The sequence below is a fragment of the Mugil cephalus genome, chromosome 11, assembly GCF_022458985.1.
Source record: "Mugil cephalus isolate CIBA_MC_2020 chromosome 11, CIBA_Mcephalus_1.1, whole genome shotgun sequence".
Lineage (NCBI taxonomy): Eukaryota > Metazoa > Chordata > Actinopteri > Mugiliformes > Mugilidae > Mugil > Mugil cephalus.
Genome location: NC_061780.1, coordinates 15,856,751 through 15,869,101, shown reverse-complemented (window position 1 = coordinate 15,869,101; position 12,351 = coordinate 15,856,751). Strand labels below are relative to the sequence as shown.

At 42.5% G+C, this 12,351-nt stretch overlaps 1 protein-coding gene across 3 annotated transcripts in view; it reads left to right on the top strand.

The window, feature by feature from the left end:
- LOC125016794 (RNA-binding motif, single-stranded-interacting protein 3-like) overlaps window positions 1-12,351 on the top strand; it is a 159,923-nt gene that overhangs the window by 120,029 nt on the left and 27,543 nt on the right. For all 3 annotated transcript variants that reach the window (XM_047599484.1, XM_047599483.1, XM_047599482.1), the window contains 2 exons: window positions 5,947-6,104; window positions 7,073-7,152. In XM_047599484.1, coding sequence (XP_047455440.1) covers window positions 5,947-6,104; window positions 7,073-7,152 — 238 coding nt within the window. The remainder of the gene's footprint in view (window positions 1-5,946; window positions 6,105-7,072; window positions 7,153-12,351) is intronic.

The following is a 12,351-nucleotide window of genomic DNA, read 5'->3' as shown; positions in this document are numbered from 1 at the left end:
AATATTTCCTGGCTAATGCCGTCACTTGAAGGGCCTCCAGACGCAATTTTTAATGATGTTTGAGCGTTACCTCGATCCTTTAAAGGTTAGCTAAGCTGAATGACCTTTGTTGCCAATTAACCGCGGCAGAAGCCTGCCGCAGAATTTACAAAGTGCACGGATCAATCTCGGCATTTTCTGTTTCTGATTGAAAAGTTTTTGTCGCTCTGAAGTTAAAAAGGATGTGCTGACGTTGACAAAGTCCGTGCCCTGCAGCACTATTGCACGTTCTCTGCAGATTCAAGGCACTGGTACAGTGAGAAAATAATAAGCGGTGAGTTGTGCGAGATATTCCCATGGTGCAATTTAAGTGGGTGAAACAGTATTTTTTCCATTAATAATATACTGACATGTAGGTGGATAAATGCAAAGCAGAGTGATGTGACACATACTGTAGGTGTGACATCTCACATAGCCTTGTTCTCTAACTATTCCACCTACTAGTAAATTAGAGGTGGCAGCATATATACAGTGTATATATATATATATATCTTATATATATATATAACTTACCAGAGACTAAATAATGATGTCGAAATCCATTGTTGATTTCACGGAGCCTCCAGCTATCAAGAAGATGGAGAAAAGTGTATATCTCCATGGTTAATGAAGCCCAGGGGAATATTAGGGTTTAGGGTTCATAAAGTATTTATGGTATGTTCATTAAGTATTGATTAAGCCGTTAGAGAACGTTTAGACACCCAGACAATCATTATGAAAGATTAGAACTCGGCTTGAGGAAGAGGAAGATGAAGGCAGGCGTAAATGCGGCTTGAGAAAGAGGTGGCCGTGAGAGATGAATAGCAATGACGGAAAATAAAGACGAGGGCAGTGTGAGGAGGAAAATGTAGAAGGGGAAAAATGGTAAGGGGGGGAAAGGAGGACGGGGAAAGAATGAGAAGGGAGGAGAGGAAAATGCCTGCTCTTTAAATATTAATTAAGCATTCAGATAGTGTTTTAGACAGCAAGGCTGCCATTATAGGAGATTAGGTTTTAATCTTATGGAGAGGATGGGCGAATCGCAAGCAGGGGAGAGGGGAGAGAGGGGAAAGAAAGGAGGAGGAGGAGGGCGAACATGAGATTGGAGGAAGTCGGAGCATAGACAGGAGGTGGGCTATGGGAGGACAAAGGAGGAGTAAGAATAGATGGATTAGAAGAGGAAATGAGCAGGATTATGTGAAGTTGGAAAGGTAAGAGGAAGGAGTGGACACATAATGGTTAGAAAGTCTGCCCTGCCTAATCGCATACAGTTTCTCTCCAAATTTATTTTCAATGCCTATATCTTCTCTTAATTTTCCTCATCTTTCCATCATCATCTTAAGCCTCTATTTCAGATGTGTGCAGGATTGCAAAGAAATGTGACGTTTCGGTCTCACCTCACATCCACGACGACTGGTGCGCCAAAAAAAAAAAAAAAAAACGTGCTGGCATTTCTCACAAGTATTTAACCATTGCTTTGCCCTCGCTTTACCCTCCAGCTATTTCAGCAGGTGCTGTTGCATTGCAGGGTAAGCAGGAAGTGGCACGATAAGACGCACAGACCTGTTATAATGATGCAGCAATGAGGTTTAATGGGGCTGAAAACACAGGCCGACTGGCTGGCAGGCAGGCTACACAGCCAGGGAGAGGCACAGTTGGTGTGAAGCTGTTTCCAGCTCATGACAGATGTTACAAAGAGAGAGAGAGAGAGCGACACACAAAGGGGGCGAGGGGACATAGTGAGAGAGGGAGAGGGTGAGAGGTGAGTCATTTGCAACATGCAGAGTGAGAGATCACCGCGAAATAACTTTGTGGAAACAGCAACTTTAAACAAAGTCAAGTAGAGTTCATTCACATGTGGCTATTCCAGAGCACTTTCGTTCAAATCCTAGTCGCTGTCTTTACAACCAGCTGCTACTCGTAGGGTGGTGTACTAAAATGCTAAGTGATTTCCATAATGCCCCTGTTGATTTGTACCTACCTTACTCTTGATTTCCCTGGACTGAGACAATATAAATGAAACAAACAACTGTTTTCAGGCAGGAAGCAGAGCAGACTGCACCGATATTACGATCAGCATCTGGAGGGAGTGGCGCAGAGGTAATGGCATCTCTCGTCCAAATCGACATTCATTCCCCTTGTTAGAGCAACTGCAAACTCTATGGAAAATGTGTGCAGAGACGAAACAGCTGACCCACTTCAAGCTGAAATTGGGCAAACCGCTGTGAGATTTTGTTTAAGACGTTCTGCTGTTAGAAGAAATTAGCTTTTAACGACTTTTACCACAAGGAAAGGAAATCTTGTGTTGTACCATTTATTCTTGTATGACCTGCAAACAGGGTGAGCAGGAATCTGCCGTCGTTTGCAACAAGAAGAGAGTCTGGAGCTCATTTGTTTGAATGACAGGAACTCGGAGGCTTTAAACAGTGTGACACGGCATGCAACAGATTTGCATTATTAGCTCGCCCAGTGATTTCTCTAGTCAGTTCCTGTATTGTATCCTGGGAGCACAGTGGTACCTTTTCTAGCTCTAACATTGTTAGCTTTAAACAGTGTTTCATGGCTAAATTTTGTCTTCAGTATTTGCAATGTTTGCAAGGTTTTTCACGGTGAAATGTAAGAACTTTTGCAGTATCGCACACAGTCACACAAGCATTCCCCTATCAGGACGAACATGACTAGGGCTAATTCACCCTTCCATTACCTATCGTGTAACAACATATTTGATTTGTTTGATTGAAAAAATGGACAAAAATCTCTGCCCTTCAGAGATCGGTCTGTTGTGGGAGTAGACCAAAACCTTGCTCTGCTTTTGAGCTGCTCGCAGCCCTGGAGCTTCTACAGTGATACAGTCTGACAGGCCGTCCAGTGACAAAATCCAATAAAACATCCAGTAAAATCCCAGGTCATTCGACCCTCATCGACCTGGGTTTTTCATCGAATGTGAAAGGGGCTTATGTTTGTATGTTCTGGTAATGATAAGGGTTGGTTTCCTAATGTGTTGTTGAGCTTGTGTGCAGATCACAATAATTACAGATCACAGATAGTTTAAGGTCAGTCAAAGAAATGTATTACAACTGCAGTAAATTACTTTTTGGCAGTTCTGTTCTGGGACTGGTACAGAACAGAGCAAAGTTTTTGCACAGTACTGACATTGAGAGGCAGACACAGCATACAAGGAGGTGCAGTGGGGGAGGTGGGTTGCAAAGCAGCTTGATAAGGAAAAGCAAGGAAAGGTAGGTCGAAGCAACTTCAAGAGGCGCTTTGAGTGAGATTTGCCCGTGAAGCTTCAGCTCAGTTGCCAGCTGGTGTGGGCTGGCCTATAGATCAACTATCAGCTGATGAGCTAGGCTTGTGATCTGAGCTTGATTCCGTGGCCTTCCTGACCTAACGCCAAGCTCCATTTCTTCCAGCACAAATGTTCATGCACTCGTATGAACACTGGGCTTCAGCAGTATTTCAAATCAAGTGGATATGCGGCTATGTCTTTTTTTTTTGCCAGAAATTCCCTCTGTATTTCCCTGGACAGTTTTCTAATGCTGGTGTGCTGTGGTGGGATAGAAAAATAAAGAGGAAATTGTCTGCATGATTACAAGATAACCACTTGATTTGACAAACTGCTTAAGTCTCATCTGCCAAAGATCTTCTCAATGCATTAAACATGGAACGCAGCCAGGAAAACCCGTTTCGTTGTCCGTATGACCACATGAGCTTTTGTTTTGGGAAAAACTTGAAACACTGCAATGTTATCCCGAAAGCATTTTAATACGGTCTGTGTTGCGGTGAAACTGTAGTTTACCCAGATCTGCATCAGGCAAAACACTTTGATGATTTCAGTGACGTAACTCTTTCAGGGAGATGACTCTAAGACCACTGACAGATTCCACAGCTGGTACCTTCTACCGCTTTGATGTTGCTGCCTTCGTCTCTCACTGCTTCCATAAATGCCAGCTTGTACGAGCATGCGTGCAATATGCAGGTTCATATCCAGTGTCAGTTGCCATACGTGGGAAGGTAACTGTATATTGGACACTCTGCCAAAGGAAAATCCTTGCTGACGAAGAGAGATACTCTGACTTGAGGAGGAAGGGTAAAATATTTCAGCTCTCTTCGTGGGAGCTGCTCTGCTTATTCTGAGTCACCGATTACCTAGATGGCTTTGGTCACACTCTGCCAGCCTTGGAACTCGCACTCTTCAAACCTCTCTGGTGCATGCAAAGGAAAATCCTCCATTCATGAAATAAATATTTAGGTTTATAAAGAGAGTTCCTTTGGGCAGCTTTTCTGTCACAAAGACGCATAAGAATTCAGCCGGCAACACACACCTACAGTATATAGAGATCAGGCACAACATTATGACCACCTTCCTAATATTGCGTAGGTCTCCTTTGTGCCTCTGAAACAGTTGCGACTCACCAGAGAATGGACATGCGAGGGTGTCCTGTGGTGTCTGGTAACAGAATGTTGTTGGCTTTTGGCCTTTGGGTCCTATGGGTTGAGGGGGGGCTCTATGGATCAGACTTGTTCCAACGCATCCCACAAATACTTGATGAGTTTGGGATCTAGGGAATTTGGAGGCCAGGTTTTTCGTGTATTTTGAGTTGTTCCTAACCCTGGTGCATCCTGCTGTGCATGGCTGCTGCCATCAAGGAGTGTCATTGCTATGGGGTTTGGGAGTCCGGTCTGGTCTGATCTAGGTGCGTGGTACATGCCTAAGTAACATCCACATGGATATCAACAGAGCATTGCGTTGTCACAAGATGGTTATAATGTTGTGTCTGATTGGTGTACAATAAACTGTATATTCTTCTTTGCCGTAGCTCTTGTATCAAACTTTGGATGATATGCACTTTTGTATTAGTTTGATATGCTGCTGTGATTTATACCATATGCATGTAATTGTACTTGGACGTGGTTGACTTCTTTCTCTAAGCAAGTGACTGTAAAATAGAGAACTGTCCATCAATACATTCCCTGCTTTTAATTCACAAGCACCACACACACAGGCTTTGGTCTCCTGCGGAGGATCATTTCAATAGAGACCTGCCACACAGAAGTAAAATAATTGAAGTATACTATTCTAACTAACTGAGAGGCGCACAAGAAGGAGGTTCCCTCAGAAAGTGAATGCAACGTCTATGACTCTGGAGGAGGTTTCCTTATTGCTTCAGGGGTTCTGAGCATGAAGCTGGGGCTCTGACTTTTCACTTAAATGTTTATTCCGCTTTTGAAGAGAGTTTGCCTCTTGAGTTACACTGTCTTCACAAATATTTTCGCAGGGGGATGTTCAGTCATAAATATGGAAATAAACAACTTAACCTTTGATGCATTTAGTGCTGCAATGCCAGCTTTTACTGGAGGGTTACAGTCGGCTCCTTTATTCCATTCACTTCGATTTGAGAATTTTACACATTTGAAAGGAAGAAAATGTATTTGGCTCCGCACAAAGCCACGTCTAGATCTATTCTCCTTCGCTATCAGTTCATATTATTTCCAGGACTACATTTGTGAAGTTTCATTTCCATATTCCTCTAAGCAGCACAAGCGTTCTTTGTAAGATTCAACACAGGTTATTCACTCATTGGTAGCTGCGAGGAGGTTTATTAACCGGCCTTATTCATGGGAGTGGAAGCTGAGGGACAGAAAGGGAGAGAAAGGATGGGAGAGGGGTCGTAGGGATAGAATGAAAAGAATGAGATGTGAAGACTGGAGGTTAGACACACATGGATAGGAGTGGGTAGTTGAACTGCATGGAACGTGGACTTTTACCTGTTATATATAAGTTATATTAATTTCATTTGTTTTCAAGGTTTCAGACAGGCGTCTTCTATTAGTGCTCATCTCTTTCAGACTAATGCTTCTCTTAGTTTCCGTGTGACAGCAAAAACATCCAATTACCTCATCCTCTCTATTCCTGTCTCTCCACAGCAACAGGAGCAGGACCCCACCAACCTCTACATCTCCAACCTGCCGGTGTCAATGGACGAGCAGGAGCTGGAGAACATGCTGAAGCCTTTTGGTCACGTCATTTCCACGCGGATACTGAGGGACGCCAACGGCCTGAGCAGAGGAGTCGGCTTTGCCAGGTACGCAGGGAGAGACGAATGCGCAGAGCGTCACCTCACAGGCCACTTACACTTGTGAATCTGTTGGTAGTTAAGTGTGTGAGACACAGAGATTTCGTTTACACTGACATATTTCTAGGATTTTCTGATTACCGCAGTAGCTTTAAGGCAACAGAGCAAATTTTACATGGTATTATATTTTCTATATACAATAATCACATATTGGACACAAACTGAAACTGATTCCTAACTGTCTATGCTCCACGTAACCGCAATGGACAACGCTATCCTCATCATTCCTCTATGTCTGTAGAGGTTCTCCGTCATCCAGATCCTGGTATATCGAAAAAATGTTGAAGAAAGGCAACTGGTTTTGTACTGTTGGTCACTTTACCCTTTGTGTGTGTGGTCTTCTCAGTTGCATCATAGAGTGTGCCAGTGATTAGAATCCAGTCAGGCCTCCATTCAGGGTCACCGACTATTTGAAGAAACACCAAGAACCACACAGAGACATGCATGCTCACATCGCAAACACACACAGTCTTTTCCTTCACTCACCATTTTCCTCTTACACACACCCACACACACACTTACACACTGGCTTTTGCTTGCCAAGCAGGCAATTAGTCATTGAGCTGTGATTGGGTGAGCAGAGCTGAATAGGGGCAGACAAAGAGGACATGACACACAACAGATCAGACTGAATGGAGCTTTTAAACTGGGACAAAGGAGAGGAAACCCCATAGAAAACACAGACGCAAACACAGAGACGTGTGCAGGCCTACCTAAGCCGTTTTATTTTCTCAGGCATCCATATGCAGCCACATACAGATATATAAACAGGCAGGTATTTAATACACTTTCTGCAACGTGGAGCATTCATATCTACATTCAGTTGTAGTATTGTTGCGCGTATGGAATCGAAACACATGCACAAAAAAAAAATGCATTGTCCTGAAATTGCAACTCTTTCCTTCTTTCTGTTCCAGGATGGAGTCGACAGAAAAATGCGATGTGGTGATTCAGAATTTCAACGGGAAATTTTTGAAAACCCCCCCAGGCATGACAGGTAGGTGTCAATCTAAGCAATATACCTGTACAAAATGGTCACATTTTATCTCCATCTCACGTTTATTTTTGCAAACACCACTGTTTGTCCACGAACGAATCACAACATTTATCAACCGCAGGAATGCAATGGATATGTCCCTTCTTTTGGTGATACAAATTCTGCACATTTACTAAGCAGCAACCGGGAATACGTCATCTTCTCCGCTCACTACCTCTGCATAGACCTCCTTGAGTTGATTTAGCGAAAAGACCTGAGTGATCAATTCTTTTCTCTTTACACGACACAGACGGTGTCACACACACACACACACACATACACGAGGCACGTGTACATACACACACACACAGACGTCCCCTAAAGCAAACAATCTGTCTCGGATTGTCCCCCAAATAAACAGCAGTTGCCTGAGTAGAAGAAGGCGAATAAGGGATGGTTCTAGAGAGGAGAAGAAAATGCGATCAAGATGAGATAGAGGATGTCGTGGGCTTGAGGACATGATCACGATACGTAGATAGACAGATAGAGAGACAGGAGGGAGGTGCGGCACGCTGAAGGAAAAGGGAAATCAAGGACAAAGAGAGCGGTTCCCTGGCAGTATGATTTGTGAGGTGCAGGCACATCTGCGTCGCCTTATTCTGCGAGGTATACCTGTGTTATTTTGTCGCAAGCTGCTCATCTTCTTTCTGCTGTTATACTAATTCATAAAAATTATTAAAAAAAAAATCACACTGGAGATTATTGTCTTATTAATTTAATTTAAATCTGTTGAGCAACTGCACAACAGGTCACTGTGTTAATAATTGATAAAGCCATTAACTTTCACAGACACTTGCTGGGACAGAGTACAACCCTTTTAAAGCTACTACAGACCAGTGTGTATTCATGCATTTTTAATCAACGTACAACTGCTTTACTGTACATTTTCTGGTTAACAATAATTACACTTAATGTTAAAGAATGTTACGCTCGGCCCTACTTTTCTAAGGTCTTTCAGGTCAGCCCTATGTACAGTATTCCACCCACACACACATCTAATAGATAATAATAATTCTTGTTTCTAGATGTATCAGGGAGATTTCTTAAAATAAAAATATCTTGTAACATAATTTTCATTTTCTGTATTCACATAGTTGCTGATTTCCACATTGGAAAATGATGCATTACTTGCCTTCGTCTCGAAATTGTGTGTGTGTGTGCACATATTAAATGTATATCTTGACGATTTAAGTTGCTCAGAGCACACGGACAGGTGAAACTGCTGAGACTGTGCTTGCGCATCTAATGCATGAAGAAACGCTGCGTCCCCTGAGCCAGGTTCTGCTGATTTATGTCACTGGTTTTCTGTGTCAGTCTGTGACATTTGCAAGGCCGTCGCGGTGGCATTAAGAAGGCGTTTGTGCTTTGTTTTGTTGTTAGTCTAATTATTACTTGCATGCGTTTTTTCACACAAAAAAAGAATAAAAAAAAAACATTGTTATGAAAGGTTAAACCTTCCAAGCTGGTGGCAGAGTACGGCGTTACTGTATGTGTGCATGTCACTGAGTAATGCATGGTCGCCTCTGTGTTCCTCCTGATTAATAGCAAAGTGTGTCCATGCAGACTGATGCATCGACAGCCGACAGTAGTGTATTACTCTCTGGCTTCAGGACGAACGCTCGCATTGATCACGCGACCAGAGTCCCATCCTGCCTTGTTAACAGGACGCCCATTGATCGACAGTTTTCCAACTAATCCCACTGGTTTGATCATGGAGATCTACACATCTAGATCAGACTTTAATCTTTCTGCATTTTCTCAGGATTTGAGAAATTTACAGGATCTTGTTATGCAGATCTGCATAATGCTCATTATTATGCTGCCTACAGGATATCAAGAGTTTATTTACACAACATCATGGCTCTGCGGATAGCTTCACAGCTTCTAATCTCCAGAGATGAAACATCTCCGAATGCCTCATTAGGATTAGTGAGCAGAGCTGTCCTGCGATTTCGATGTTCCAATCAGAAGTGTAGATAACGTAATTGCAATTTGTGTCTTTGCTATACGTTGTGTTGTAACTCTGTCTTCTCCACGTTGTGCGTTCAATAATGTTCGGCCCCCATTCCTGTGTGGGAGGGAGTCAGCGCCCAGGGGGAAAACCGTTCTTCTTCTCGAGCCATGAAGCGCACATATGATCCGCGGTTTTTCTGCGGTCATGTTATTTTATGTCTTGATGTAAGAGTACAAACACATCAGCAGTAAATAAAGAAAAGTAAAGATAACTGCACATGAGTTATTGTTGACTTCGAAGATGAAATAGGCGATGATTCTTTCCTTCCTTTGATTCCACGCGTGGTGCGCCTCTGTTACTGTCTGTGGGGAGAACATCTTAATTAATGTCTCAGGTCAAGAATTATTGAAGTTTTTATTACCATTGTTTTGCACATCAGAAGCAACTAGCTTTTATGGTTCTCCCTTTTATTCCTTCCCACTCAGTGTTTGTTCATTCTTTGTCTCCCCTTCTCCACCCCCTCTGTCCCACATCTCCCCTGTATCTCTCCTGGTCCCATGACGTATCTTCGTCAACCCCTAGTTGGCACCCCTCCCTTTTTTACATTCCTCTTGACTGTTCCTATCTCATCCGTTCTCTCCCACTATTTGATTTAGTGTTTTAGTTTTAATATTTGACTTTGCCCTTCCCCACATGGGAAGAAAAACACGAAGACAAGAATTAAAAGAGTCCAGATCTCAGAGGCGCCCTGATTATTATTCTGCAGTTTCAATAATAATCAGGGGGCTTTTAAAAATGCATGGAGCCTTAAATGTCTGGCGTGATCACGAGGCATTAGGTCCCCATTCACTGCAGGACTGGTTCAGTACTTTCAGAAATGGGAAATTAATTTTATTTGATGTTTCTGATAACGGAGGGGAAAAACCGAACTGCGCCGCTTGGAGAAAAAAGGATTGTGTAATTGTGTGGCAGTGCTGCACTGTCAGGCTTGGTGTCGGCTTACGTGTGTTATTTTAGGGCACATATTCGCTACTCAAATGTTGCTATGAGTGTTAAGATGTGACAAGCCAAAGAACAGTGATTGTCAAGTACTAGTGTCAAGTTATTTGATCCCATCTTGGCTTCATTTTAGAAATTAAACCTTTAAATAAAGATGCCACAGCAGCGACGCATTTCATTCTGACTTGACGCAGCTATTTCCATTATGTGTTGCTTTACATGCAAGATTACCATGGAAAGAAAATGTGGCGAATGTTGAAACGGTCTTGTACCAACTCTCTGGGAAGCTTTTGGAGTGGTTCTATGTCTGTGAAAACAAAAGACGCTGAACTTATTTGAGTTTTTGAAGAAGTTTCAAAACTAATCAAAGTGTCTTGTTCAGTTCTAAATGACTGATGAGGGGTCTTTACTCGGAACAAATTGTTGGTTTCCTCTCATGGGTGACGCTTGAACGAGTAACCCTCCAGAGTGCATATTGCTTTCTAACTGGACGGTGAGCTCTTTTAATGGCTGGTGTCTTCAACAGAAAAAAAAATAAAAATAAAAAATGATTGAGCTAGGCCGTCTGATTCTTCATTTAGTCACATTTAGGGATTGGGTCCCATTTTCCAACTGAATGATTTCCCATGTTGTTTGCTAATGGATTGGATTTTATTTTAAATGAAAATTTCCCCATTTGATGGATTGGCTCCCACATCCATGATAGTCCATTTATTGTGTCTTTGTAAGTTAATAGGCGGTTTAGCCTTCTGCGTCAATTGGACGCCGTAGCTACAGAAACAGCACAGAGCATACGCAGACCCTAGTGCCGTAGCTGATGTTCACCTCCCCCGAGATGCAACTGTAATCCGTGGTGATGCAGACTGCAAGAGCTGTGATTAGTATGGTTGGTAGTAGCGTGTTTCTGCTTTAGTATTTCAAGCTGCTTCTCCATCTCCGCAATTTTCAAATTGATTGTTTTGGATCTGTAAAGATGGAACACATCAAGGAAAGGTTAACCGAGGAGATTCAGAGATACGTGCATGGGTTACGGCATCCATGTCTCGCAGTACTCTAAATGAGACTTAGGGGTCTTTACTTACCTGCAGACTGGCACTTTGCCTAGAAGCACCAAGGTTATAATCTAGTATATGTTGAATCTGTTTCGTCCACATAACCAAGCCCATCTAACGTAATCTGTATTTCTTCCTCGTCCACACTTTTCTCTTCTAGGGGTTTAATGATTTCCATCGAAAATCAGCTAATATGTGGTAAAAAATGAATCGACATCGACTAGTCGGTGATGTCACACATAAAAACACAGTGGAAAGTAATGCTTCGCAACAATGAAATCTATATTCTTGACCTGAAAACATATTGTAAAAAGAAGCTATGAAGGCTTTTCTGCAAGGTAACTGAAGCCTGAACACAAACTACTGTCGGCTGTAGCCCCGTCAACACCATAAACACCATCAGCCTGAGACTAATATGTGGCTTGCGCTCAGCGAAAAAAAAAAACATTAAAAAAAGACCCACTCTACAACCACAGCAACAATGTCAACAAATATAACAAAACACTGAACGTAAACACATGAGCTTAACAATACTGTGCGCTGCAGATGTGTTCGTAAATCTGCACCCGTCAATAGCATTTAATAATACTTCACAGCATGTAAGATAGGGTAATGTCACTGGGATAAAAAATGCGGCGTTTCTCCGAATCCTTTACCGTGAATAGCATCTAACGGTCTAATAACTTTAGACAATGAAATTCACCAGCTAATTGTTGTTGTCCAGTCTTCTTCTCTCTGTTACCGCAGGTGAAGTTGGTAACTGACTGCCACTCACAGAGATTCGGATGGTCCTCTGTTAGCGTTAGCGGATTGCTTTTCAGATGAGTGAGCATTGCAGTAGTGCTTTTGTCATATTTCAAGACTGACTTAAATATTCTGCATGTCATAGTAGTATGGACTTCATCTTTAGTGAAGTATTTCCACACACTCAAACTGCTGCTAGTTTGCTGAAATGACCCACTGGACTCCTCACCTGTCTTATCTGAGGGATCCATATTGTTATTGTCACGTAATCTGCGACTACTCCTCTTCCTTCCTAAAGTGTCATGGTATAGCAGTGAAGTCGCCTTGTTGACTAGTCGGTTCAACCCCTGTTCTCTGCTTCCCATTTCTTCTCCTGTGCTCTTTTACCAGAACTGAAATTAATCGGTTGGT